The sequence below is a fragment of the Tachysurus fulvidraco genome, chromosome 16 (genome assembly GCF_022655615.1).
Source record: "Tachysurus fulvidraco isolate hzauxx_2018 chromosome 16, HZAU_PFXX_2.0, whole genome shotgun sequence".
Taxonomy (NCBI): Eukaryota; Metazoa; Chordata; class Actinopteri; order Siluriformes; family Bagridae; genus Tachysurus; species Tachysurus fulvidraco.
In genome coordinates this window covers 3,275,806-3,300,938 of record NC_062533.1, presented here as the reverse complement: position 1 = coordinate 3,300,938, position 25,133 = coordinate 3,275,806, and the positions used below count along the sequence as shown (strand labels likewise).

At 41.7% G+C, this 25,133-nt stretch overlaps 1 protein-coding gene across 1 annotated transcript in view; it reads left to right on the top strand.

Annotated features, from left to right (window-relative positions):
- The first annotated feature begins 4,089 nt into the window (after positions 1 to 4,089).
- elp3 (elongator acetyltransferase complex subunit 3) overlaps positions 4,090 to 25,133 on the top strand; it is a 33,989-nt gene continuing 12,945 nt past the window's right edge. The window contains exons 1-7 of the mRNA XM_027163372.2: positions 4,090 to 4,271; positions 5,513 to 5,612; positions 5,871 to 6,009; positions 8,137 to 8,207; positions 12,153 to 12,216; positions 12,300 to 12,368; positions 15,419 to 15,573. Of these exons, the coding sequence (XP_027019173.2) occupies positions 4,250 to 4,271; positions 5,513 to 5,612; positions 5,871 to 6,009; positions 8,137 to 8,207; positions 12,153 to 12,216; positions 12,300 to 12,368; positions 15,419 to 15,573 (620 nt within the window). The 5' untranslated portion in view covers positions 4,090 to 4,249. The remainder of the gene's footprint in view (positions 4,272 to 5,512; positions 5,613 to 5,870; positions 6,010 to 8,136; positions 8,208 to 12,152; positions 12,217 to 12,299; positions 12,369 to 15,418; positions 15,574 to 25,133) is intronic.

Here is a 25,133-nt window from a genome sequence, read left to right as displayed (position 1 = left end):
CATCATAAGATGCTGAGTTTCCGCCCCTTGCTGCTTTGCCAGGCCTTTACTTTAATGCAGCAACCTTCAATTCTGTTTTTTTTTTTTTGTGTGTGTGTGTGTGTGTGTGTGTATCTTTCTACCTTAAGTTTTATCTCCAGTGAGTAAAAAGCAAGCTCAGTTCAGTTGAAGTCAGGTGATTAACTTAGACTTTCAAGACCATTCAATTTCTTTGCCTTAAGAAGCTCTGAAGCTCTTCGTACTCTGAAGCTGTGTTATCTCAGGTTTGCAGCATTTGACTGAATCATGTGCGGACCGTATGGCTGCTCTATACACTTCAGAATTCATCCTGCTGTTTCTATCAGCAGTCACATCATCAATACACACCAGTGACTCAATTTCATTGGAAGTCATACACCTCTATGCCATAACACTGCTTCCACCATGTCTGATATATGATGTGCTTTCTCCATATTCTTCTCTTCCTGTCCTTCTGCACAGGCTTCTAGGGTCAGTCCAGCCTGTGTCTTGCATGTTCCCAATGGTTTGCTGTTTATAGTGAGCTCCTGTTTACATTCATGAAAGCATCTCTTGATTGTAGATTTTGATGATGACACACCTACCCCCATGAGAGCGTTCTTAACTTGGCTTATTGCCGTGAAAGGGATTTTTCTTCAACAACGACACTGTTGACCATCCACATTAGTTGTTTTCTGTAGTCTACCAGGAGTTTTGATATTGCTGAGCTCACTGGTGTTCTCACCCCTTTTTAAGAATGTGACAAACTGTTTATTTGCTTGGAAGATGCGGTTCACACCATACCATGAAACTGCTTATCAGTCACCAGGGAGTGACTGTGTAAAAAAAAAAAGTGTGTGTAAATGCCTTGAATTGAAATTCTAGAAATCTACACTTCAAACACACTCTGCTTAATTTCAAATCCATCGTATAGTATACCGAGACACAATGACAAAAACGTCCCAATAATTAGTCACTGTCCAAATAATTATGGACCTTATAAATTCTTTAGATTTCATTCATCTTAATTTTTTTTCAGTGTCAGTCATTCTTTCTGTTATTCAGCTTCAGTATCTGTTTTATCTTGAGGAAAGCTGTCATGAATCTAGAGTTTATATCAGTAACATAGGAGAATTTACTGTACTCTAGGACAGTTTGGTCATTAACATGCACTATCACTCACTCTCTCACACCAAGAGCAAATTAGCTTATCCAGTACGCTGACCTGCATACTGTATTTTTGAACAAGGAGAGGAAACTGGAGGACATAGAGGAAGCCTACATGAACATGGGCAGAACTCAAGGCTGCCAACTGTCACGCATTCAGCGTGAGACTCACGCAATTGACCCAACTCTCACGCTCCCACCCCCATATTCTCACGCAGACTCGTGCAGCAGTGACAAAAACAAATCGCGCCGCATGATCTCGCAAAGCAACGCGCAGAGAGACCAGACAGACAGTTTAGTGAGTTTTTTGTGACAATTGTGAGGGAAATAAAAATTTATCCCCATAAACTGTGTATTCATCCGTTCTCCCTCCCATCTGCACCTTGGGAATTGTGAACGCAGGCAGGTCAGTGAGTTACAGGGCGCTCCGTGTCTCCGTCCAGTTTAGGACAGTAACTAATAGGCCTGTGTTGTTATATAGTTTATATAGAATTAAGTTAGCATTTGCAGAGTTGTTTGTTTTGCAGCACTGAGCAATTATTTTACATAACTTTATCATAAAAAAAACAGTACAAAAGCATTTCCTTTTGGAGCCATGCTTCAAGTGAGAGCTGCATCCAAATGTATTGTAAATCTCCCAAGAAATTCTGTACAGATACCTACTTTGACAATCAATATAGCAGGGCTGTCAAGTATCACGCACTGAGAGTGACAGTCACGCATTTGAGTCTTTTCTCACGCCACACATCGTATTTTTCACGCAGAAAAACTTTTTGACTATTTATCATATATTTAATAAGCCGCAGCGCCCAAAACGTATCAGTCCGCACCGCTGTGTCTATGGAACCGGGCAGGAATCAAGCGCGTCTCCGTTCTTAGTCGAGCCTGACACTTATCAGCCAATCAAAAAAAAAAAAAAAAAAAAAAAAAGGCTACACAATAGCCAATCAGAAAATAGCACAATCTGGGTAAGATTGGGTAAGATTGAAGATGTCACGCTTGCCTGTCTACAAAATTTGAGAGCCCTGATATATACTTAATGCACTTCTGCTAATGCAAGGATTTTGTGTTTGTATTTTTACCCCATGCCACGCCCCTCCACAAGCCCCTCCCCATGACCAAAGCCCCGCCCCCAAATTCTCACTCTAAGCTGAACTCAAAAGTTGGCAGCCCTGGGCAGAACATGCACTGTAACCTAAACTCAGGATTAGGGTCTAGACCCTGAAGGCAGTAGTACCACCCATTGCACCACTATGCCACCTGAAACTGACTCCTGGTGCTCCTGAAGCTTTGGTTTGGATTCAGACTCAAACGTTGCTGCATTTGCATTCATCGTACGACATCACAAGCACGCAAGAAATACTCAACGTATATTATTTTGGTGGTATTAGGAGCAGTAAGGCATCTGAACCCATGGGCGTAAATCACGGGGGGGGACATCCGAGGATTGCCCCCCCCCCCCCAAAAAAATTATTTAAAAAAATATCGCACTCTCTATTATGAAAAATGTATGTATACCTAAATAATTGTCTAAGTAGAAAAAACCCCGCAAAAAATGCATTTAGAAACAGGTGAGCTCCCCCTCCCCTTCCTCACAATGGTTTGACCCCCCTCCCCTTCCTCACAATGGTTTGACCCACTGCCTGCTTTCCCAGTACATCTCACCTACTCTACACACACGAGTCAGGTGTGTGGCTGCGGCTCAATTAATATTAAACTCCATTAAGTCGGGGATTTTATTCACCCTAAATAAAGCGATTCTCTTTAATGTAATTGATGCAGATTCATTCATAATTTAGTTGCGGCAAAAATGCTGATTACCGATGTTTTTTTTTCCATGAATCTGCTATATTAGCGATTAAAATATGACTTATCTAGTTAAAATTAGTTTGTTTACTTGCTTGTTACACAGTGCACTGTAACTAACACGCCAAAGCCGTTTCCCATGCATTGTTTTATTTGGGATGCAACGGAAATTGGAAATGAACATTAACGGCCACAATTAGCGTATTGTTTAGCTGTGCATTTACAAATGAGCACTGTGCTACGTCCGAACTGACCTCACTGTATTTTTTGTATAATCAATTTCTTTTTAAGTGTCTTAATTAATTTTAAATAAAATTTTAAACCTTTTTTTAATTACTTGTTTTTATTGTTGTGATTATTTTTTTCATGATAGTTTTACTTTCTTTATGTAAAGCATTTGAATTACCATTGTGTATGAAATGTGCTACAGTATAAATAAACTTGCCTTGCAGTGTCATAGACTAGATAAAATGACTACAATAATAATGATAAAAGCAAAGTTTTTCACTGTGGGGACATATCTTTATAAGTACAATTTAACTATTATTTGTGCCCCCCCCCTCTCAAAAATTGCTCATGAGAAATTTTATATTTGTCCCCCCCCCCCCCCCTACTGTTAAATGAAATTTACTCCCATGTCTGAACCCACAGCACCCTGGATAGGATGATCTGGTTATTAAAGTTAAAGGAATTAAAGTGTTGAAACAAAGTTTACCCCCTGGGGTTATTGTGGAGCAACAGTTAAAGCAGAACATCATATAATGAGGGAAAAACTTGTTTGACTTTTCTAATCGTGTACTTTCTAAATTAAAGCAATGAAATACTAAGATACATTAGCATTTAAGAAGGATACTGAGACAAATAATTGGTTTGTTTTCATGCTATCAAATTATTCCACATTACACTTTTCACTGTAATTCAGTCTTTATGTTTCTAATATAAAGATTTTCTGTACATGGCTTCAATTCATGCTCATTGCACAAAGATATATAGCAAAACGTCCACTGCTCATGTGAGAACTAAACAGTGAGACACCACCTAAGATCTACAGTAAGCAGGAGAAAACTTTCTGCCGCTAGGGAGCGTTAAACTGTTGTGAGTGCAGAATTTTGCGACACTTCCCGTTGCTTAGCGGCGTTAAACATGCTAATGCTGCATGCTAGCTCTGTTTACGTAGACACACGTGCAGCTAGTTAGTATTTTATGTTAGTAAATAACTAACTAAATAATAAACCAAACAGGAGAAGTGAATTTTACCTTCAGCTGAACTGTGGTCAAGATGGGAAAGCCGAAGAAGAAAAGTAAGTGATCTCGAAAGTGGGAAAAAGAAATAGCTGGTTAATGCAATAAATTATGCTGTTTAGTTATTATTGTTGTTGTTGTTGTTTTTATTAGTGTTGTTGCTAATATTATTATTTGGTGGGATGTCAGTTTAGTTATTATTATTATTATTATTATTTGTTGGAAAGTCAGTTTAGTTGTTATTATTATTATTACTATTATTATTGTTGTTGTTGTTTTTGTTGTTATTATTATTATTTGGTGGGATGTCAGTTTAGTTATTATTATTATTATTATTTGGTGGGAAGTCAGTTTAGTTATTATTTATTATTATTATTATTATTATTATTATTATTATTATTATTAATATTGGTTGGGATGTCAGTTTAGTTATTATTATTATTATTATTATTATTATTATTTGGTGGAAAGTCAGTTTAGTTGTTATTATTATTATTATTATTATTATTATTATTATTAATATTATTCATATTTGGTGTGATGTCAGTTTAATTATTATTATTATTATTATTATTATTATTATTATTTGGTGGAAAGTCAGTTTAGTTGTTATTATTTGTTGGGATGTCAGTTTAGTTGTTGTTATTATTATTATTATTATTATTATTATTATTAATATTAATATTTGGTGGAAAGTCAGTTTAGTTATTATTATTATTATTATTATTAATATTTGTTGGGATGTCAGTTTAGTTGTTGTTATTATTATTATTATTATTATTATTATTATTATTATTACTATTATATTAATATTTGGTGGGATGTCAGTTTAGTTATTATTATTATTATTATTATTATTATTATTATTATTATTTGGTGGAAAGTCAGTTTAGTTGTTATTATTATTATTATTATTATTGTTATTATTATTATTATTATTATTATTATTAATATTATTCATATTTGGTGTGATGTCAGTTTAATTATTATTATTATTATTATTATTATTATTATTATTATTATTTGGTGGAAAGTCAGTTTAGTTGTTATTATTTGTTGGGATGTCAGTTTAGTTGTTGTTATTATTATTATTATTATTAATATTAATATTTGGTGGAAAGTCAGTTTAGTTGTTATTATTATTATTATTATTATTATTATTATTATTATTATTATTATTTGGTGGGAAGTCAGCTGGCTTGTCTCTGAAGAAATACTAAATATTACACTACCCCTAAGGTTGATGGTTAACAACATGTATATAATTAAATGACGTAATTCGTATCTTTTACCTTAACAGGTGACCTCAGCCGGGCTGAACTGATGATGATGACGATTGCAGACGTCATCAAACAGTTGGTTGAGGCTCATGAGCAGGGGAAAGATATCAACCTTAACAAGTAAGTGGAGTCCAAAAGAAACCACAAGTAAGAGTTTATCCCAAAAGAAAAGGGAAGCACGGAACAATCATGACACAGAGAAGAAGTAGAAGATAGAGGGAGAAAGAACGAATGAGTGGCCAGTGATTATGTATATGTGTATTTATATGTAGGACTGAAACGTTTATCTTTATATGATCAGTACAGGAAATAACACTATGTTCATTCTATGTGCAATATTAGTCTTGGCTTATATACTGTACGTGCTGCATCTTTCAGATTAAAGACAAAGACCTCAGCGAAGTATGGCCTCTCAGCACAACCCCGTCTGGTAGACATCATCGCCGCAGTGCCGCCTCAGTACCGCCGAGCCCTGATTCCTAAACTCAAAGCCAAACCCATTCGCACAGCCAGCGGGGTACGATTCACTCTAATCCATAGATTTACATTGTGTACAGAGATTCAGAATTATTCACCAATTATTACACCTTCTTAAGTGTAATAATGAGTTTAATCACACAGTGAAGTCTATATGAGAGAATTTGTTTATTTATTGATTTTATTATTGAATTCATTTTATTTCCAGGAATTAAAAATCATTAATCATTTAGGAAAAATATTCTTTATTCAAATAAAAAAATGATATGGTTTTTAAACACATAAATAAAACATTGCACCCTACATTTTTTTTTATTTTTTATTTTTTTATTTTTTTATTAAATAAATATTGATTGTTGATTTGTTCTTTTAACGTAAATATTTAGGGAGTCACCAAAGCCAGATTTCACTTTTGGAATTCAACAACAGGAAGATGAGAGACTTTGTGTTGTAACCTTTATAAATCTTTAGAAATAGCTGTGTGAAAACGGCCAGATTCACTGTGAGGGCCGTAACGAAAAAGTTTGAAGCAAGTGGAGCTGTAATGAGTCTGTCAGGAAGAGGACACAAGGCCATTTCACTCACACACACACACACACACACACACACACACACACACACACACACACATGGGGGGGGGATGGGGAAGCAGGTTAAAGACGAGATAAAAACAGCTTTTTGGGCTCAAACCCTCATTATGGCTTTAGTGTAAAAACGATAACCGACTCGTCTAATCCCTATTGTGTAGTAAGAAAGAGGATGAGAGGTGATGTGGAGCTGTTTTTCCTCCAAACGCCCAGGTGTAGCTACACCCAGGGCCTCATTTATACAAATTCATTCATTTGTTCATTATTTGTTGGAGTGTTCATGCAGAAAATGTAATATTCATTAAAAAAAAAAATATCTAAAATTCAGGATCAAATTTTATCCCTAATGCTCGGAGCAAAGAGGTGAAACTCTACACGAAACAAATGATGATTGATTAGTGGCTTAGACGCGAGTCAAAATAACTTCCACCTCCACTCAGAGAGTTTCCTCTTCTTTCGTTTTGTCCTAATTTAACGCTTTAACCGGTATTCGAGCTTTACCTTATATGGAGTTTTCTGGGCGTCGCTAAATGTAAACGGAGCTGACTTACAGAATTTGAGATTAGACCGTGATTCGTTAGCATTCGCATGTGAGTTGGGAGTAAATAAGAATTACTGTAATATGGTATAAAGCTTGTGTTCAGGTTGAAACAGGAAGGTATTTATACACGATCAGTCGATTGAGGTGTCTTGTAAGTCCATTCGAATGTGTATAGCGCTTTTGACGACGGACGTCGTCTTGCATTCCGGAAGCAGGACGTGAGACGAAAATCTTTGCCCGGAAGCTAGAAAAAGCTCCCAAATCCATGTGGAAATGCTGGGCTGACTCCAGGATCATGTGAGAGATGGTGTGTAGAGAAAAGCATTAGTGTGTATTCACTTATCTCACGATGCGTACTAACAGCCTCAGCGCTGTTGTGTTGCTGAAGGGAGAAAGTGCTAAATACACCAGTGATCATCGTGTGGATTTGTTTAATTAATTAGAAATCGAATCAATTCGAATGTGTTTAATTTAGTGCGTTAGTCACCTGATTAATCACGGAGAATGTGTTTGTTTTTTGTTTTTTTTTCCCCGTTCTTCTCGTTTCTCGGCTGATCGGATGTTTATGTCAAAATCCGAACGATTTATCAGCAGATTCCTGAAACATGTCTTGTTCCTGTACGTGTTTAAATAGGCATTGTGAATATTCTGAGACACCGAGACACTGCTACCGGATTGTCACAATGCTCATGTGCCTGAACAGACATCACACTTTTGTAACAGATTATTATTCAGATCCCTCCAGGATTTCATGAAGTATTTTTATGATGATGCCTGAAATAGATTTTGAGTTTTTGTGCATTTTTTTTTTCCTGAATCGGTGAAAGCACGAGCACGGGATTCTACTTCTTTTTTTTTTTTATCTCCTAGAAGTGAAGACACATGTAATGACTCGCTAACGAAGTTACACTCACGTTCCACACACGTTTGACCGGACGAGCGTCGTGGTGACGTCACACACATTCGTGTCAAATGGTTAAAATGCTATGTTAAAAGTCTTTTTTTTTGTTTGTTTGTTTTCTTCCACTCCTCTGTCTAGATTGCAGTCGTGGCTGTGATGTGTAAACCCCATCGCTGTCCTCACATCAGCTTCACAGGGAACATTTGTGTGTAAGTGCATAGAACAAATCTTAAGCAGAATGTTATCACCTGATGTGACAAAAAATACTTACTTATATTCAGTCGTATGATACTTACTTATATTCAGTTATAAATATTTGGGTGTTTGGATCAGCAATTTAATTTCGATCTGTCAAATAGCTAAAGGACGCAGTAATATATCAGTATTGACATGACGATTCTATTAACAGAAAATGTGCAGTATGCATCAGATCGAAATTAGACAGGTGCATAAATTTGGGCACCCTTGCCCTTTCTGTTGATTTGAATACCTGTAACTTCTTAGCACCGATTAACTGGAACACACAATTGGTTTGGTGGCTCGTCAAGCCTTGAACTTTATAGTCCGGTGCATCCGATCATGAGAAAAGGTATTTAAGGTGGCCAATTGCACGTCGTTGTTCTGTTTGTCTCTCCTCTGAAGAGTGGCAACATGGAGGCCTCAAAACAACTCTCAAATGACCTGAAAACAAAGATCGTCCAACATTATGAGGAATCAGTCACAAAGTTGAAGTTAATCGGGGCTGGATATTTCATCAAGACAATGACCCAAAACACTGTGGGGCAAGTCGTGGCCTAATGGTTAGAGAGTCTGACTCGTAATCCTAAGGCTGTGGGTTCGAGTCTCGGACCGGCCACGACTGAGGTGCCCTTGAGCAAGGCATCGAACCCCCCAACTGCTCCCCGGGCCCCGGGTATGTGTTCACGGTGTGTGTGTTCACTGCTGTGTGTGTGTGCACTTTGGATGGGTCAAATGCAGAGAACAAATTCTGAGTATGGGTCACCGTACTTCACTGTACAGCCGTATGTCACTTCACTGTCACTTTCACTGCTCAAAATCTACTCGGGCATTTATGCAGAGGAACACGTACAATGTTCTGGAATGGCCGTCCCAGTCCCCAGACCTGAATATCATTGAACATCTGAACAGGAGATGTTTTGTAAGGAGGAACGGTCCAAAATACATTCATCCAGAATCCAGACACTCATTACAGGCTATAGGAAGCGTCTAGAGGCTGTTCTATCTGCTAAAGGAGGTTCTACTGAATATCGATGTGATTTTTCTGCTGTAGTGCCCAAATTTATGCACCTGTCTAATTTTGTTTGATGCATATTATGCAAATGGGCATATGGAAATTGTCAGGGGTTCCTAAACTTTTGCATATGACTGCATAAGTATGCACACCCCTTAAAAAAAAGTTTGTTAAAGCACATTTTGTTTGAAATGCAACACACTGTGTTTTGGGGTGAAGAGTCTACAAACTCGACACCTCTTGGTCCTTGTACACGATCCTCATCACATCATTCCTCAGGTTTTTGATAGGATTTAGATCTGATCTCCGACGGCCGCATTCCTAAACGTTGATCTTTTTCTGAAGCCGTTTACTATGTGAACTTGAATTTGTGCTACGTGCTCTAAGGTAACTTTGTTCTTTATCTTCAGCTGTCTAACAGACAGGGGGCACGGTGGCTTAGTGGTTAGCACGTCACACCTGCAGGGTTGGGGGTTCGATTCCCGCCTCCGCCTTGTGTGTGTGGAGTTTGCATGTTCTCCCCGTGCCTCGGGGGTTTCCTCCGGGTACTCCGGTTTCCTCCTCCGGTCCAAAGACATGCATGGTAGGTTGATTGGCATCTCTGGAAAATTGTCCGTAGTGTGTGAGTGTGTGAGTGAATGAGAGTGTGTGTGTGCCCTGTGATGGGTTGGCACTCCGTCCAGGGTGTATCCTGCCTCGATGCCCGATGACGCCTGAGATAGGCACAGGCTCCCCGTGACCGAGTAGTTCGGATAAGTGGTAGAAAATGAATGGATGAATGAATGAATGTCTAACAGACACCTACAGGTTTTGTGTCGAAGCTCGTCGGTATTCAGAGATTCGTCTGCCTCGTCTAGCAGCTCAAATAAACCCAATGCTACCACCACCATGCATTTACATTAACACCTTTTATCCAAAGCAATGTGCAGAAGTGGTGTGAAGACTTTATCGACCTATAAGTCTAAAATTCTGTCAGGAGCAAATACAGAACGCAGACAATTTATTTACTATCTATTGCTTTTGTTTCAAGCCTTCAAACTGCTACAGACTCAATCTATATTAAATAAGCTCTGCTTTAAGCCTTAAGCTCGATTGAAACTACTTTCTACCTCACAATTAATCACTTAGAGAAATTAATTAGCATAATTCAGTCATTTCTACTGGTTTATGCTAATGTATGGTGTTCTATAGGTGATAAAATGTTAGAATGATACCCACAAAGTTCTACTTCGGCCTCAGCACACTGCTACGACAGGTGATTTACTTGGTCCAGGATGTTTGTCTTCCCCACAGCCGGACATGAATACGAGAGATTGTTGTGATTGTGCTGATCAAATTCGATTTTATTTGTATAGCAGTTTTAACAATGGACATTGTTTGAAAAGCAGCTTTACAGAACATAAAATGTTTATGCAGATTTATTTCAATTTATTTTTATTTACCCCTAATGATCAAGCCTGGGTTGATGGTGGCAAGGAAAAACTCCCTGAGGTGATAGGAGGAAGAAACCTTAAGAGGAAACTAAGAGTCAGAAGGGGACCTCATCCTTATTTGGGTGACACCAGAGAGTGGGATTATATATTAGTATAAACACCGGAGAGTGGGATTATATATTAGTATAAACACCGGAGAGTGGGATTATATATTATTATAAACACCGGAGAGTGGGATTATATATTAGTATAAACACTGGAGACTGGGATTATAAATGAGTATAAACACCGGAGAGTGGGATTATATATTAGTATAAACACCGGAGAGTGGGATTATATATTAGTATAAACACCGGAGAGTGGGATTATATATTAGTATAAACACCGGAGAGTGGGATTATATATTAGTATAAACACCGGAGAGTGGGATTATATATTAGTATAAACACCGGAGACTGGGATTATATATTAGTATAAACACCGGAGAGTGGGATTATATATTATTATAAACACCGGAGAGTGGGATTATATATTATTTTAAACACCGGAGAGTGGGATTATATATTAGTATAAACACCGGAGAGTGGGATTATAAATTATTATAAACACCAGAGACTGGGATTATAAATGAGTATAAACACCAGAGAGTGGGATTATATATTATTATAAACACCAGAGACTGGGATTATAAATGAGTATAAACACCAGAGAGTGGGATTATATATTATTATAAACACCGGAGAGTGGGATTATATATTTGTATAAACATTGGTGAGTGGGATTATAAATTATTATAAACACCGGAGAGTGGGATTTTAAATTATTATAAACACCAGAGACTGGGATTATAAATTATTATAAACACCAGAGACTGGGATTATAAATTATTATAAACACCGGAGACTGGGATTATAAATTATTCTAAACACCTAGAGAGGGGATTATAAATTATTCTAAACACCAGAGAGTGGGATTATAAATTATTATAAATGACCGAGACTGGGATTATAAATTATTATAAACACCAGAGAGTGGGATTATAAATTACTATAAACACCAGAGAGGGGATTATAAATAATGTCCTTTCGACAGGGGCTCCTGAGCAACTCCTAAATCAGCTCATCATCTGAGTTCATTACAGCTTCAACACCAGCTCCTCTGTACCGAAGTCTTAAGATACTCAGATGGAGATACAGCTTGTATAGAACGTTATCTTGTGTATTGATTAAGAGGTTATTCTCCTCACAGTCTTCATGGAGTCGAAATCTTTTTGAAGCAGAACATAACCGGAGCTGCTACATCTCTAGATCCTCACGGGGTTCCTCTCCTCAAAATCTTGTAATGTCACATGGCCTCGTTTAGAGAGTTGTAGTTATTATGAGAAAGCTTTAAGATTTGTTCTCATGCCTTCCGCACGACTGGCTTCGTGTCCTTTTGTGACGTTAGTGCTTTTCTGCTCCGGGTTACAGATACTGTCCAGGCGGTCCTGACTCTGATTTTGAATATTCGACACAGTCTTACACAGGCTACGAGGTAAGGACATGATCTCACGCTGCTACAGGGTTTCACTAAACTGCGGTTCCTCCTAATGCTCGGTGTCTGTGTGTGTTTCCTAGCCGACATCTATGAGGGCCATCCGAGCACGCTACGATCCCTATTTACAGACCAGACACAGGATGGAACAGGTGAGTCACCGTCCATCTGCCTCGTCTCGCTCCGACTACTCCTGTTTGTCTAAATGGAGTGCAGTGCAAAAGTTTACATTTAGCATTAAGTTTTACTTTTTATTTTTCAGAAGCCATGAGACGACAGATGTCATTTTTAGAACGTTATTATTGTCCTTTGTATACACTGCATTTACACTCTACCAGGTCCAAGTCAAGGCAAGATGCTTGGTGCTACATAACACAAAGACAGGGCTAAGGACTTGTAAGTAGTCTTAGCCACATAAAGTGCATCAGTACAACCTGGTGCAAACCGTGCAGGACAAGACAAACTGGACAGACAAGACAGTGCAGGACAAAAGACAGTGCAGACAAAAAGTTACAAGACAACCGACCGACCAGTGTGAATACTGAATGTGAATACTGAATGTTCAAACAATATTTCATGCAGTAATACTAGACTCATAACAACACTTATCCAATCAGCCAATCACGTGGCAGCAGTACAGTGCATAAAGTCATGCAGATGCAGGTCATGAGCTTCATAAAAACTGGATAGTTGAAGAACCTGCAGTCAGTGCGAGACTGTGAGACTGTGTGAGACTACGTGAGATTGCATGAGTCATTGTGAGACTGTGTGAGACTACATGAGATTGCATGAGTCAGTGTGAGACTGTGTGAGACTACATGAGATTGCATGAGTCAGTGTGAGACTGTGTGAGACTACATGAGATTGCATGAGTCAGTGTGAGACTACATGAGATTGCATGAGTCAGTGTGAGACTGTGAGACTACATGAGATTGCATGAGTCAGTGCGAGACTGTGTGAGACTACATGAGATTGCATGAGTCAGTGTGAGACTGTGTGAGACTACATGAGATTGCATGAGTCAGTGTGAGACTGTGTGAGACTACATGAGATTGCATGAGTCAGTGTGAGACTACATGAGATTGCATGAGTCAGTGCGAGACTGTGTGAGACTACATGAGATTGCATGAGTCTGTGTGAGACTACATGAGATTGCATGAGTCAGTGCGAGACTGTGTGAGACTACATGAGATTGCATGAGTCAGTGCGAGACTGTGTGAGACTACATGAGATTGCATGAGTCAGTGCGAGACTGTGTGAGACTACATGAGATTGCATGAGTCAGTGTGAGACTGTGTGAGACTACATGAGATTGCATGAGTCAGTGCGAGACTGTGTGAGACTACATGAGATTGCATGAGTCAGTGTGAGACTGTGTGAGACTACATGAGATTGCATGAGTCAGTGCGAGACTGTGTGAGACTACATGAGATTGCATGAGTCAGTGTGAGACTGTGTGAGACTACATGAGATTGCATGAGTCAGTGCGAGACTGTGTGAGACTACATGAGATTGCATGAGTCAGTGCGAGACTGTGTGAGACTACATGAGATTGCATGAGTCTGTGTGAGACTACATGAGATTGCATGAGTCAGTGCGAGACTGTGTGAGACTACATGAGATTGCATGAGTCAGTGCGAGACTGTGTGAGACTACATGAGATTGCATGAGTCAGTGCGAGACTGTGTGAGACTACATGAGATTGCATGAGTCAGTGTGAGACTGTGTGAGACTACGTGAGATTGCACGAGTCAGTGCGAGACTGAGACTACATGAGATTGCATGAGTCAGTGCGAGACTGTGTGAGTCTACGTGAGATTGCATGAGTCAGTGCGAGACTGTGTGAGACTACATGAGATTGCACGAGTCAGTGCGAGACTGTTTGAGACTACTTGAGATTGCATGAGTCTTTGTGAGACTGTGTGAGTCTACGTGAGATTGCACGAGTCAGTGCGAGACTGTGTGAGACTACTTGAGATTGCATGAGTCTTTGTGAGACTGTGTGAGTCTATGTGAGATTGCATGAGTCAGTGCAAGACTGTGTGAGACTACATGAGATTGCATGAGTCAGTGCGAGACTGTGTGAGACTATGTGAGATTGCATGAGTCAGTGTGAGACTACTTGAGATTGCATGAGTCAGTGTGAGACTGTGAGACTACGTAGGATTGCATGAGTCTGTGTGAGACTGTGAGACTATGTGAGATTGCATGAGTCAGTGTGAGACTGTGTGAGACTACATGAGATTGCATGAGTCAGTGCGAGACTGTGTGAGACTACATGAGATTGCATGAGTCAGTGCGAGACTGTGTGAGACTACATGAGATTGCATGAGTCAGTGTGAGACTGTGTGAGACTACGTGAGATTGCACGAGTCAGTGCGAGACTGAGACTACATGAGATTGCATGAGTCAGTGCGAGACTGTGTGAGTCTACGTGAGATTGCATGAGTCAGTGCGAGACTGTGTGAGACTACATGAGATTGCACGAGTCAGTGCGAGACTGTTTGAGACTACTTGAGATTGCATGAGTCTTTGTGAGACTGTGTGAGTCTACGTGAGATTGCACGAGTCAGTGCGAGACTGTGTGAGACTACTTGAGATTGCATGAGTCTTTGTGAGACTGTGTGAGTCTATGTGAGATTGCATGAGTCAGTGCAAGACTGTGTGAGACTACATGAGATTGCATGAGTCAGTGCGAGACTGTGTGAGACTATGTGAGATTGCATGAGTCAGTGCGAGACTGTGCAAGACTGCGAGTCTGTGTGAGACAACGTGAGATTGTGTGAGACTACGTGAGATAGCTTGACTGTGCGAGACTGTATTAGTCCTACGTGTATATAGCTCCTCCACCTCAGGGATTGATGTTTTGTTCTACCGAGGTAGAACTTTGTGACATTTCTACCATTTTATCACCTAAAGAACACCATACATTAGCATAAACCAGTAGAAATGATCGAATTATGCTAATTATGCTCCTGAGATGCTTTTCTGCTCACAGTGTTTGTAAAAAGTGATTATTTTCGTTCTTCCCGTCACATCGGCCCTCTGGTGCTTTTATTTGTTTTGCGTTATGTTTATGGGCGTCCACCTGATGAAGAAACACAAATAATGGCTGTTGATTTGGTAAGGTGATGCTTTTTAATACATAGTAAGAGCGAGAATCTCAGCAAAGTTTTTTTTTTCTTTCTGTATCTGTGTGTAGCTGAAGCAGCTGGGCCACAGCGTGGATAAGGTGGAGTTTATTGTGATGGGCGGCACATTCATGGCTCTGCCTGAGGACTACAGAGATTACTTCATCCGCAACCTGCACGACGCTCTGTCAGGACACACTTCCAACAGTGTAGCCGAGGCCGTCAGGTACGTGTGTGTTTGTGTGTGTGTGTGTGTGTGTGTGTGTGTGATTGACAGAATCGGGCCACTATCTGCATCAGTCACTGCTCCTGACTCTGACTATAAGGAGTTTACAACCACCAGAGGGCATTATGTGCTGAGCATAATGGAGCAGTGTCGGCTTAGTGATTCTGGAGGGGACTTTTAGATGTGCTTGGATTTGGTCATGAATAATCCTGAGCTGTTTCACGAGTCAGTGATGAGGCACCAACAATATCAGCTTTACATCCAAGCATTTATAAATACGCTCGCAGCCCCGGAAAACCTTCAATAAGCGTGCAATTTTCCGCTGTCGTGTCGCGCGGTAGTGCAAGGTTACCGTTAGATCGTGTGCTGGAGGTCAAGTCTAATGGTAACCTTGCACTACCGCGCGACACGACAGCGGAAAATGCACAAACCTTTCTAACCTAATGGCACTCTGCTCTCCATTAGCTATCGTCAGAAATGTGGCAGTGGCTGGAAAGATTCCAAGAGGAAGCTAATTTATATGGTTTTAGAGAGGTTGTGCTAACAAGAGCAGCTGTGCTGGCTCAGAGAAAACCAAAAATCACTACTTCTGTCCAGGTCCTAATGACTGACTCCGCTCACGTTGTGCTCACTTGTTGTCTATTTCCAAACAAAACCGTAGGAACCGAATCTGAGGCTCTACTCCAGAGCTTGTTCCACATGCTTCACTGTAAAAGCTTCGACGCTTTTATTCCTGGTAGACTTTGTTCCAGACAGATTTCAGCTTTGCTGTCAGCTTATTTTAGACTCGTCTGAAGTTTGCCGGAGTGATAAAATGAGAATAATGAAAAGAGTCCAGACCTTCTGTCATCAGTCTGAAGCTTTAGCTATGCAGAGACTAGTACATAACAGCAACTGGGTTTTTGACTAACACTAAAAATATCTAGCATCAAAACATTTTCTGGAACCAACGAAGTGATGACGGGCGAGCAGGAGGTTTGACGTGTTTCTGTTTCATATCATATCAGAAGTCTGATCGGGGTATTAGAGCTGATGAGAAATGGACTGAAAAGCCGGATCATCATCAGATCCGACATGTTTTCTGACAGATCGCGTATGGAGACGCGACACACGTCGTGATGTAGCTCTGCACCGCTTCACCGGGTGACGGGATGTCGTGCAGATCTTCTGCTGTCTTGATGTCCCAATCGGATCAGAATCAGATATCCATTGATTCGGAGCTTTAAAGGTGCGGTCTCCGATGTTTGAAAGCCAATGTCGACATATAAAATCACCAAAACAAACACGCCCCTAACCCAAATAAGCCCCACCCCTGTATCGATAGCTCCGCCCACACATACATACGTAACCCAGGCGACTAACAGAAAGAAACGTGTCTTTATCATAGTTGAAGGGAAGAACAATATGATTGTAGATAAACAAACAAAAATGCCACACAAGCATAATGATGTAAAGGACAAAGGCATATATTAGTTCTGTGTAACAAAGCAAAACCAACGTTACTCACCTATCGAGAAGGAAAAAAGCGCCTCGGCGTCTTAAGTAAAGTCGGCCACATATTCACAGGTCGGAGTTTCCCGAGTCGATAACTCCTGAGCTAAACGCTGTTACTACACAAAACGCGGTTGTAGCTGCCTCTCTACATCACTACGATAGAAAAGAGGTGTTATTTGTGTAGTAACAGCGTTTAGCTCAGGAGTTATTGACTCGGGAAACTCCAACCTGTGAATATGTGGCCGACTTCCTGCTCCTTCAGTTCTCTCCAGCGCTGGAAAGCTGATCCTATATTAACACGTCCTACTTCTTGTCCTTATCGTAAGTCTTTCTCCTCTTTCTTTGTTTTTATCCTCCATGTCGATGTTAAAACCGCTTTCTGCTAACGTCACACACGCGCACTGAACACTCTCTCCGCCGCATATTAACAAGCCCCGCCCCTTTCTGCTCATTGGCTACACGTTTGTTTTGATTTTTGTTTATTATTCGGCCCGACTCAGTTTTCTGAAGCATTTCTCAAAAATCGGAGACCACACCTTTAATTTCTAGCTCTGACGTGAGGTGCCTGAAATCTCCTCCTTTTCCTCTTTCAGCAGTCCGAATGAACGACATAAAACTCACCCGGAAGAAACATCAGCGTACCGAAGGGGAAAGGACGTCTGATGCGAAAAATACTCCTGTACCTGCATGTGTTAGGGCTTCTTTTCACTTCATACCAACGTTTACCTGGTGAAGTCATGCAAGCAGGAAGTGGTTGTTTTCCATCACTTCTTCTTCTTCTTCTTCTTCTTCTTCTTTTTCATTTTTTCCTCTCTTTTATTCTCTACCTGCTGGGATATTCTCTTTATCAGTCTTGGCATCTCTGTACATATCTGTTTCTCTCCAAAAGATCTATTGTATGTGTCTAAGCTCCGCAATAAACGCTGTCTGTCTCCTGGATGAAGCCCTGACAATAAAGTAGTGAGTAAAAAAAAAAAGTGAAATAAAATTAAAGGCGAAACTAACACACAAGTATTTATGTATGATATAAAAACCCATACAGAGCATGTAGTTACTGCGGCTGAACTCCAAATGTTTTACAAGATGGATATAGGGCACTGGGTAGGGCTTTTAGATAGGGCAGTGGGTTAAACACTGGCTAGGGCTCTTCTGTAGTGCACTCGATAAGTCTCTAAGGTCGGGCTTTTACATAGAACACAATGTATGGTATATATCAAAGGGAACAGGAAGTCGTTTGGGATTCCTGACAGGAAGTCGTTTGGGATTCCTGACAGGAAGTCATTTGGGATTCCTTGAGGAGAAATCAGGCTTAATAGAAATCCTGCAGGTTAATGGTTGTCCTATGGTGAGGTAATTTTCATGAGTTACTCGTCATTGAGTGGGGAGATCAATTTTGTCAGGTGTGAGTTAAACACCGTTAGGTGGTGAATTATACGTCGTCGTGTTTGGAGATAAACGTTGTATGGTGGTGAGTTAATGGCTGTCAGGTTGTGATTGAACTTCCCCTCAGCTGCCGAGTTAAAAATTAAACGCCGGACTGTCGTGCTGTCGATGTGGCTGCTGCTCGACTCGGAGCTCCAGCTGTTTATTATCTGGTGTCACTCAAAAGCGCAGAGGCGCTGCAGAGGAATTGGGATATTTATGGAAGCGTTTAACATATTAATGCAAGTCTGAATCCTCTGGAGAAAGCGAGGATCTGCTGCTTATCTGCTCTGCTGTGCCTCAGCGTGCATCACATCTTCTCTCAGGTGTACAGTGCCATGTTCCTGAAGCCACACAGACCTCAGCGCAGATGGGTTATGGCGAGCGATGGTGTCGGATCAGCTGTTCTACAGCACCGGAGTCTGATGACTTTATATCATGTACGATATATTACGTCATCTGTTTCTAGGCTGTGAGAGCTCCTTGTTTGTTTGTTTGTTTGTTTGTTTGTTTGTTTGAGTTTCCATTAAGTTAATTTGTCCAGCATTTAATCCACAGTGCTATCAGTCTTCGATCTTTCCCTCATGCCCTTGAAAAGCCACTATTGATCAGCCACTAGGTTAATACCTCCTTTATCTGTGCAGCGTAACCACCTTGTGCGCGTTCCCGTAATTAGCGAAAGACCCAGACGAAGGTTTGTTTGTCCGGGCGACGTGCAGGAGAAGTCGGCGCACGGTAATGTTGTGGCACCGCGTGTTTATTAGTGCACAATTGGAGAGCTTTATATCCAGCTTTTTGGCAGAGATGGAAATGTGTGTTTTTCTGGCTTTTTCTTTCTGTCCCTTTTACTTTATTAGCGTGTGTAACACAGTTTATCTCCACACGCTCTTTCTGTCTTTTTGAGTGGAAGTCGTGACTCAGACGCAGCTGCGGCATTAGGTTTGTGGTGATGAGAAATAATTGCGAGACGCACACAGCTCGTCACTGCTGGCCCGAGCTTGCTTTATTACAGACATTTGTCTGTGTATTTATTTTTTGGCTGCTGATCAGTAAGTGTGTGTGTGTGTGTGTGTGTGTGTGTGTGTGTGTGTGTGAGGTTGGAGGCAGTGTGTCCTCAGGATTACTGGCCCACCACATTTTATCAGCGGGTTTGTTAAGATGACACGATTGCAGTAATTGTTCCGGCTGCTAATCAGGCAAAGTCGAGCAAAGCGACAGTTCGATTTCAGCTGCAGGCCTTATCTCTGTTTGTGTGCGTGTGTGTGTGTATGTGTGTGTGTGTGTGTGTGTGTGTGTGTGTGTGTGTGTGTGTGTGTGTGTGTGTGTGTGTGTGTTCAGTGTTTGACTGAAATCCTATTTAACAGGAGGAGAGAGACAGCACGATGACAGTCGACTTTTCCCCAGATCCTATTCTGAACCATTAACACACAAGATCCATATCGTGACTGTTTTCTGCACTAATCGTCTGTGCAGAAAATCATAACTAATGATCACATGGGACAGAAAGGCAGTCTGGTGTTTACCTCAATGTGTGACTGATAACCTGCCTGTGTTTGTCTCATGGGTGATCTCTAGTTATGGATAGATATAACGGAGAGAGAGCAGAGAGAGTAGATCAGAGAGGAAGATGAGAAGAGAGAGAGGGGAAGAGAGAGGGGAGATAGAGAGAGAGAGACGAGAAGAGAGAGAGGAGAGAGATAGCGGGGCCAGGATGCACATCTATCTATGGGGCACCTCTCTCGAGCGAGGTGGCACACAGTCTGCGTCCTCTCTGACTCGCTCGCGCGCGATGTCGCGAGCGGTGCCACCTCTGAGAGAGAGAGAGGAAGGGGAAGGAGAGAGGGGAAGAGAGAGGGAAGAGAGAGAGAGAGAGAGCGAGAGGAGAGGAGAGAGAGAGGGGAAAAAAGGAGAGCTAGAGAGAGAGAGAGAGAGAGAGATAGAAGAGAGAGAGGGAAAAAAGAGAGAGAGAGGAGAGAGAGCGAGAGAGAGGGGGAAAAGAGAGAGAGAGAGAGAGAGAGAGAGAGCAGAGGAGAGAGGGGGGAAAAAAAGAGAGAGAGAGAGCGAGAGCGAAGGGCAGAGATGAGGGGAGGAGAGAGAGAGAGACAGAGAAAGAGAGAAGAGAGCGGGTGCAGAGAGAGAGAGAGGGGAAAAGAGAGAGAGAGAGCGAGAAAATAGAGAGAGGTCGGATAGATCGAGCGAGCACGAGATAGATAGAGCTAGAGGGGACAAGAGAGTAGAGAGAATGTAAGAGGCGTGGAAAAGAGAGAGAGTATCGATATATAATATCGCTTCGTACGCTCTGATATATCGTGTATAGTATACTGTAATATATATTTTAATCTCTCTATCCTCTCTTCTCCCTCTCTCTGTGCACCTCTCTCTTCTCTCTCTCTCTCTCTCTCTCTCTCTCTCTCTCTCTCTCTCTCTCTCTGTGTGTGCACCTCTCTCTCTCTCTCTCTCTCTCTCTCTCTGTGTGTGTGTGTGTGTGTGTACCTCTCTCTCTCTCTCTCTCTCTCTCTCTCTCTCTCTCTCTCTCTCTCTCTATGTGCAGCTCTCTCTCTCTCACACTCTCTTTCACTCTCACTCTCTCTCTCTCTCTCTCTCTCTCTCTCTCTATGTGCAGCTCTCTCTCTCACTCTCTCTTTCACTCTCACTCTCTCTCTCTCTCTCTCTCTCTCTCTCTCTCTCTCTCTCTCTCTCTCTGTGCACCTCTTTATTGTGTCTGCATCTCTCTCTATGTATCTCTCTCTGAGTCTTTCCCTATGTCTCTGTGTGCACCTCTGTCTCTTGTCTCTTGTGTGTGTCTCTCTGTATCTGTCTGTATCTCTCTCTCTCTCTCTCTCTCTCTCTCTCTCTCTCTCTCTCTCTCTCTCTCTCTCTTTTAGGCTAGTAGACATTCAGTGGAGGATTATACACGGGATTATTGCAGTTAATGCTTTTGTTTCTGTCTTAACTCCTGAAGTGAACCCAGAATGTCCGTTCTGTCTTGAAAGGGAAAGTGTTTATCAAGCTTTTATGAAATGTCGCAGACGAGAACCTGTCTTTAAGTCACTGAAGGAGTTATTTTGTCGGTTTGACGAACCTTTTTCTTTGCAGATTTTTATCTTTGGAAACAGACACGTGCAGAGAAAACGACACGTGTGTCAATTGTTTGAATTAGTTACTAGGCCAAGCAAAATCAGCCATCTACGTTACAAGGAAAAAAAAATGAACAAAGAGCCGGACGTGACGAACGGGCGGCGTTTGTACGCACTGTTAAGGCTGGAATTGCGATTGATCACAGTTTACAAACTGACGAGTAATCTGGAAATGTTTTGAGTTAATTTGGTGCAATTAGAAACGCTTTGTGTGCATAGTTTTTTATTTATTATTTATTTTTATTATTTTGTTTACTTTGTGATGTCACGATCAGCGTGACTTTTTTAAGTCTGTAAATAAAGTTTCCTTTAAAAAATAAAAAAATCGATGTTTTCTCTCTCTCTCTCTCTCTCTCTCTCTCTCTCTGCCACAAGAAAATGTTTTTTTTTTTGACGATGTTTGAAAAAGTGTGCAAACTGACTCAGAAACTGACTCAGAAATGACTCATTGTAGTAAATAACGAACTCAGATTGGTTTGTCCCCTCAGTTCCCCATTAGTTCAATTATGCTGTCTAATGTCCCTCCCTTTTATCCCTGACGAGATAATAACCAAAGAGCTTTCTAGGTTACAGGCGAGTGGTCTATAAAGAGCCATAAAGTCCCCACTTGTTAAACACCTGGTGTCTTTTAGGAGAGTGGCTTTTATGGTTTTTAAGGCAGGAACCAGAAAAGCGAATTCTGGTTTTTAAATTCAACATCGATGCTTTCGATTACAGCATCTTTGTATCTCTCAGATACAGACATGAAATGTTTCACTGGGGTAAAACCTGTTGGGCATCTTGTTCGGGAATGTCCTGAGAGGCAGAGTGACAACGGTGTTTCTGAGCAATCGAGGCAAGAAGCAGCTGAGCCTGCTGGGTACGTTCCCTGCACTGTCCAAGCCTTGATCTCCGCAGGCATTGGGACACTCTGAGAGCTCGTGAACTTTAAGGTAGACGTTGTCAATCAACTCTTACACCGCCGGAGCGTAGTAGGAGCGTGTTGGGCTGATGGACTATCAGTATACAGACTGGTCATGTAGAAGAGAGACCGTTTCCTCAGATGAGCATCACTCCCGACTTGACGGCTGTGAAGGTCTCCACCTGGAGTGCCGGGTGGGGGAAGATGGACTCTGGGACCAGTTACAGGGAAGCTGTCTACAGACCCTGTGTTAAGGTTTTTAATAAGAACAAACTGAGGGGAGGGTAGACACCCCATGGAGACGTTTTACTCGGTTTTAATGATGATATTAAAACCTGAGTGGAGGGAAACGTACAAAACCATCGTTAACCAGAAAAGCTGCCGAACCTCAGCGGAGAACTTTTACACTGTATTATTTCTAAAACCCTGAGGCTGCACGTTACTCTCCATTCTCCATTCGGGTTCGATCCCCACCTCCACCGTGTGTGTGTTGTGTGTGGGTGTGGTGGGAGTGTGCATGTTCCTCTGTGCTCGGGGATTCCTCCGGTACTCGGTTTTCCTCCCCCGGTCCAAAGACATGCATGGTAGGTTGATTGGCATCTTGGAAAATTGTCCGTAGTGTGTGAGTGTGTGAGTGATGAGAGTGGTAGTGCCCTGTGATGGGTGGCACTCCGTCCAGGGGTATCCTGCCTCGATGCCCGATGACGCCTGAGATAGACACAGGCTCCCCGTGACCCGAGACGTTCGGATAAGCGGTAGGAAACGAACGACGTGAGTGAATGAATGAATGATTTGCACACTTGCTGAATCAGTGTGGTGTGTAACATTGCTCTGTGATCTGGTACTGAAGGGGAACTCATCTTTGTACCAGAGCTAAAATAATTATTACTGTTATCTCTACCCTAATTCATGAATTTTATTATTATATTTATTTATTTGTTATCTGTGTACTATTTATTGGGTCATCGAGGAAGCCTGAAGCGGTGAAGCTGCGAATTGGTTGGATTGTACTAGATCGTGATTTAACCTCAGACCGGTGGACTCTGCATAGCCACAGCTAAAGGTACTGAAAGGAGGACGATTTATTTTTTTCCTGAAGGTAATCAGAGCGCACAGTACACCAAGTGTGTGGGGATCACCATCGAGACGCGGCGGACTACTGCCTGAAGCGGCACCTGAGCGACATGCTGGCGTACGGCTGCACCCGGCTGGAGATCGGCGTACAGAGCGTTACGAAGACGTGGCACGTGACACCAACAGGTCAGGACTTTTCCTTTACACAAGATTAAGATTGTCCGAGTCCGGAGAGAAGGAACCGGATAATGTCTAACGAGTCTTGGCTGTGTGTTTGAGTTAAAAGTGATAGTTGTTAATGAAATAATTCGTGCTAACAGGGGGCACACGGTGCGCGCCGTCTGCGAGTCGTTTCACACTGGCTAAAGACGCAGGCTTTAGGTGGTGTCCCACTGATGCCTGACTGCCCAACGTAGGGCATTGAGCGAGAGTGGAGCAGTTTATCGTAAGAAACACACTACAGACCACAGCCTGTTCTGTATTTTCCACGCCATAGGCGCACCGGATTATAAGGCGCAGTCTCAATTCGGGTTGTCTCTCTACTTAACCCATACATAAGGCGCACCGGATTATAGGGCACGCTAAAACATACGGTCTACAGGTACCAGAAGCAAAACAGTGAGTTAGTTGAAATTTATTCTACTAGTTAACGACACCACACACTATTTTTAATCAAACTCTCCCACAAATCCATCAAAGTCTCATCTACTGTGTCTTCTAACTCGGCGCAGTACATTTTTGCTTCCTCCACTTCCGAACCATAGCTAATTGAGTGTTGAATACTTCAGCTGCTCTATTCCCATTACAGCCGGTAACTGATAGCCTGTAGTTTGTAATTGTGCCTGTAGGATCTGATTGTATTTCATACTTAAGGTGCATTTACCGCCACCTACTGGACTGGAGGGTGGAGCGCATAATGGTCGGAACAACGGTAGTTATACTGTACTACCGGCGCTTGGCGTGGAGGTAAGCGTACGTACTGGACGTATACGTAATGTCCTCTGATTGGTTCATCGCTGCCAGCGTACGTAGTGTACGTATGTATGGGATGTGGTAGCCATCAGTGGCTAAGGTGTGGGCTACAAACTGATGGAATGTCATGGGTTCGAACCCCAGGTCCACCAAGCTGCCACTGCTGGGCACTGACGCAGGCCTTAACCCTCGTGCTCAGTGTAGTCACTCTGGATAAGGTGTGTGTGTGTCGGCTGCTGTCGCTGCTAGCACGTGTTCGTCGCACCACTTCGTTGCACAGTCTCACGAGTTCACCCTTCTACCAGACACTGCTGTTCTGTCTCCTATGGACAGACTTACCCGTGACATTTTCAGTCAAATAAACAAATGAATTATTTTATACTAGAGTTTTGTCATTAATTGTTGGCTTTCCGTGTGCGACCGTGAGAATCTTCGTGGGTAAAGATAAACACCTTCAAACTGAGGATAAGAGGCGCAATAGGCGCGTTCAGAGCATCCGACATGCGTGTTGTGATCTCTGTTTACTCTGCACGTCATCATGTCCCCGCCACCTCCCTGCG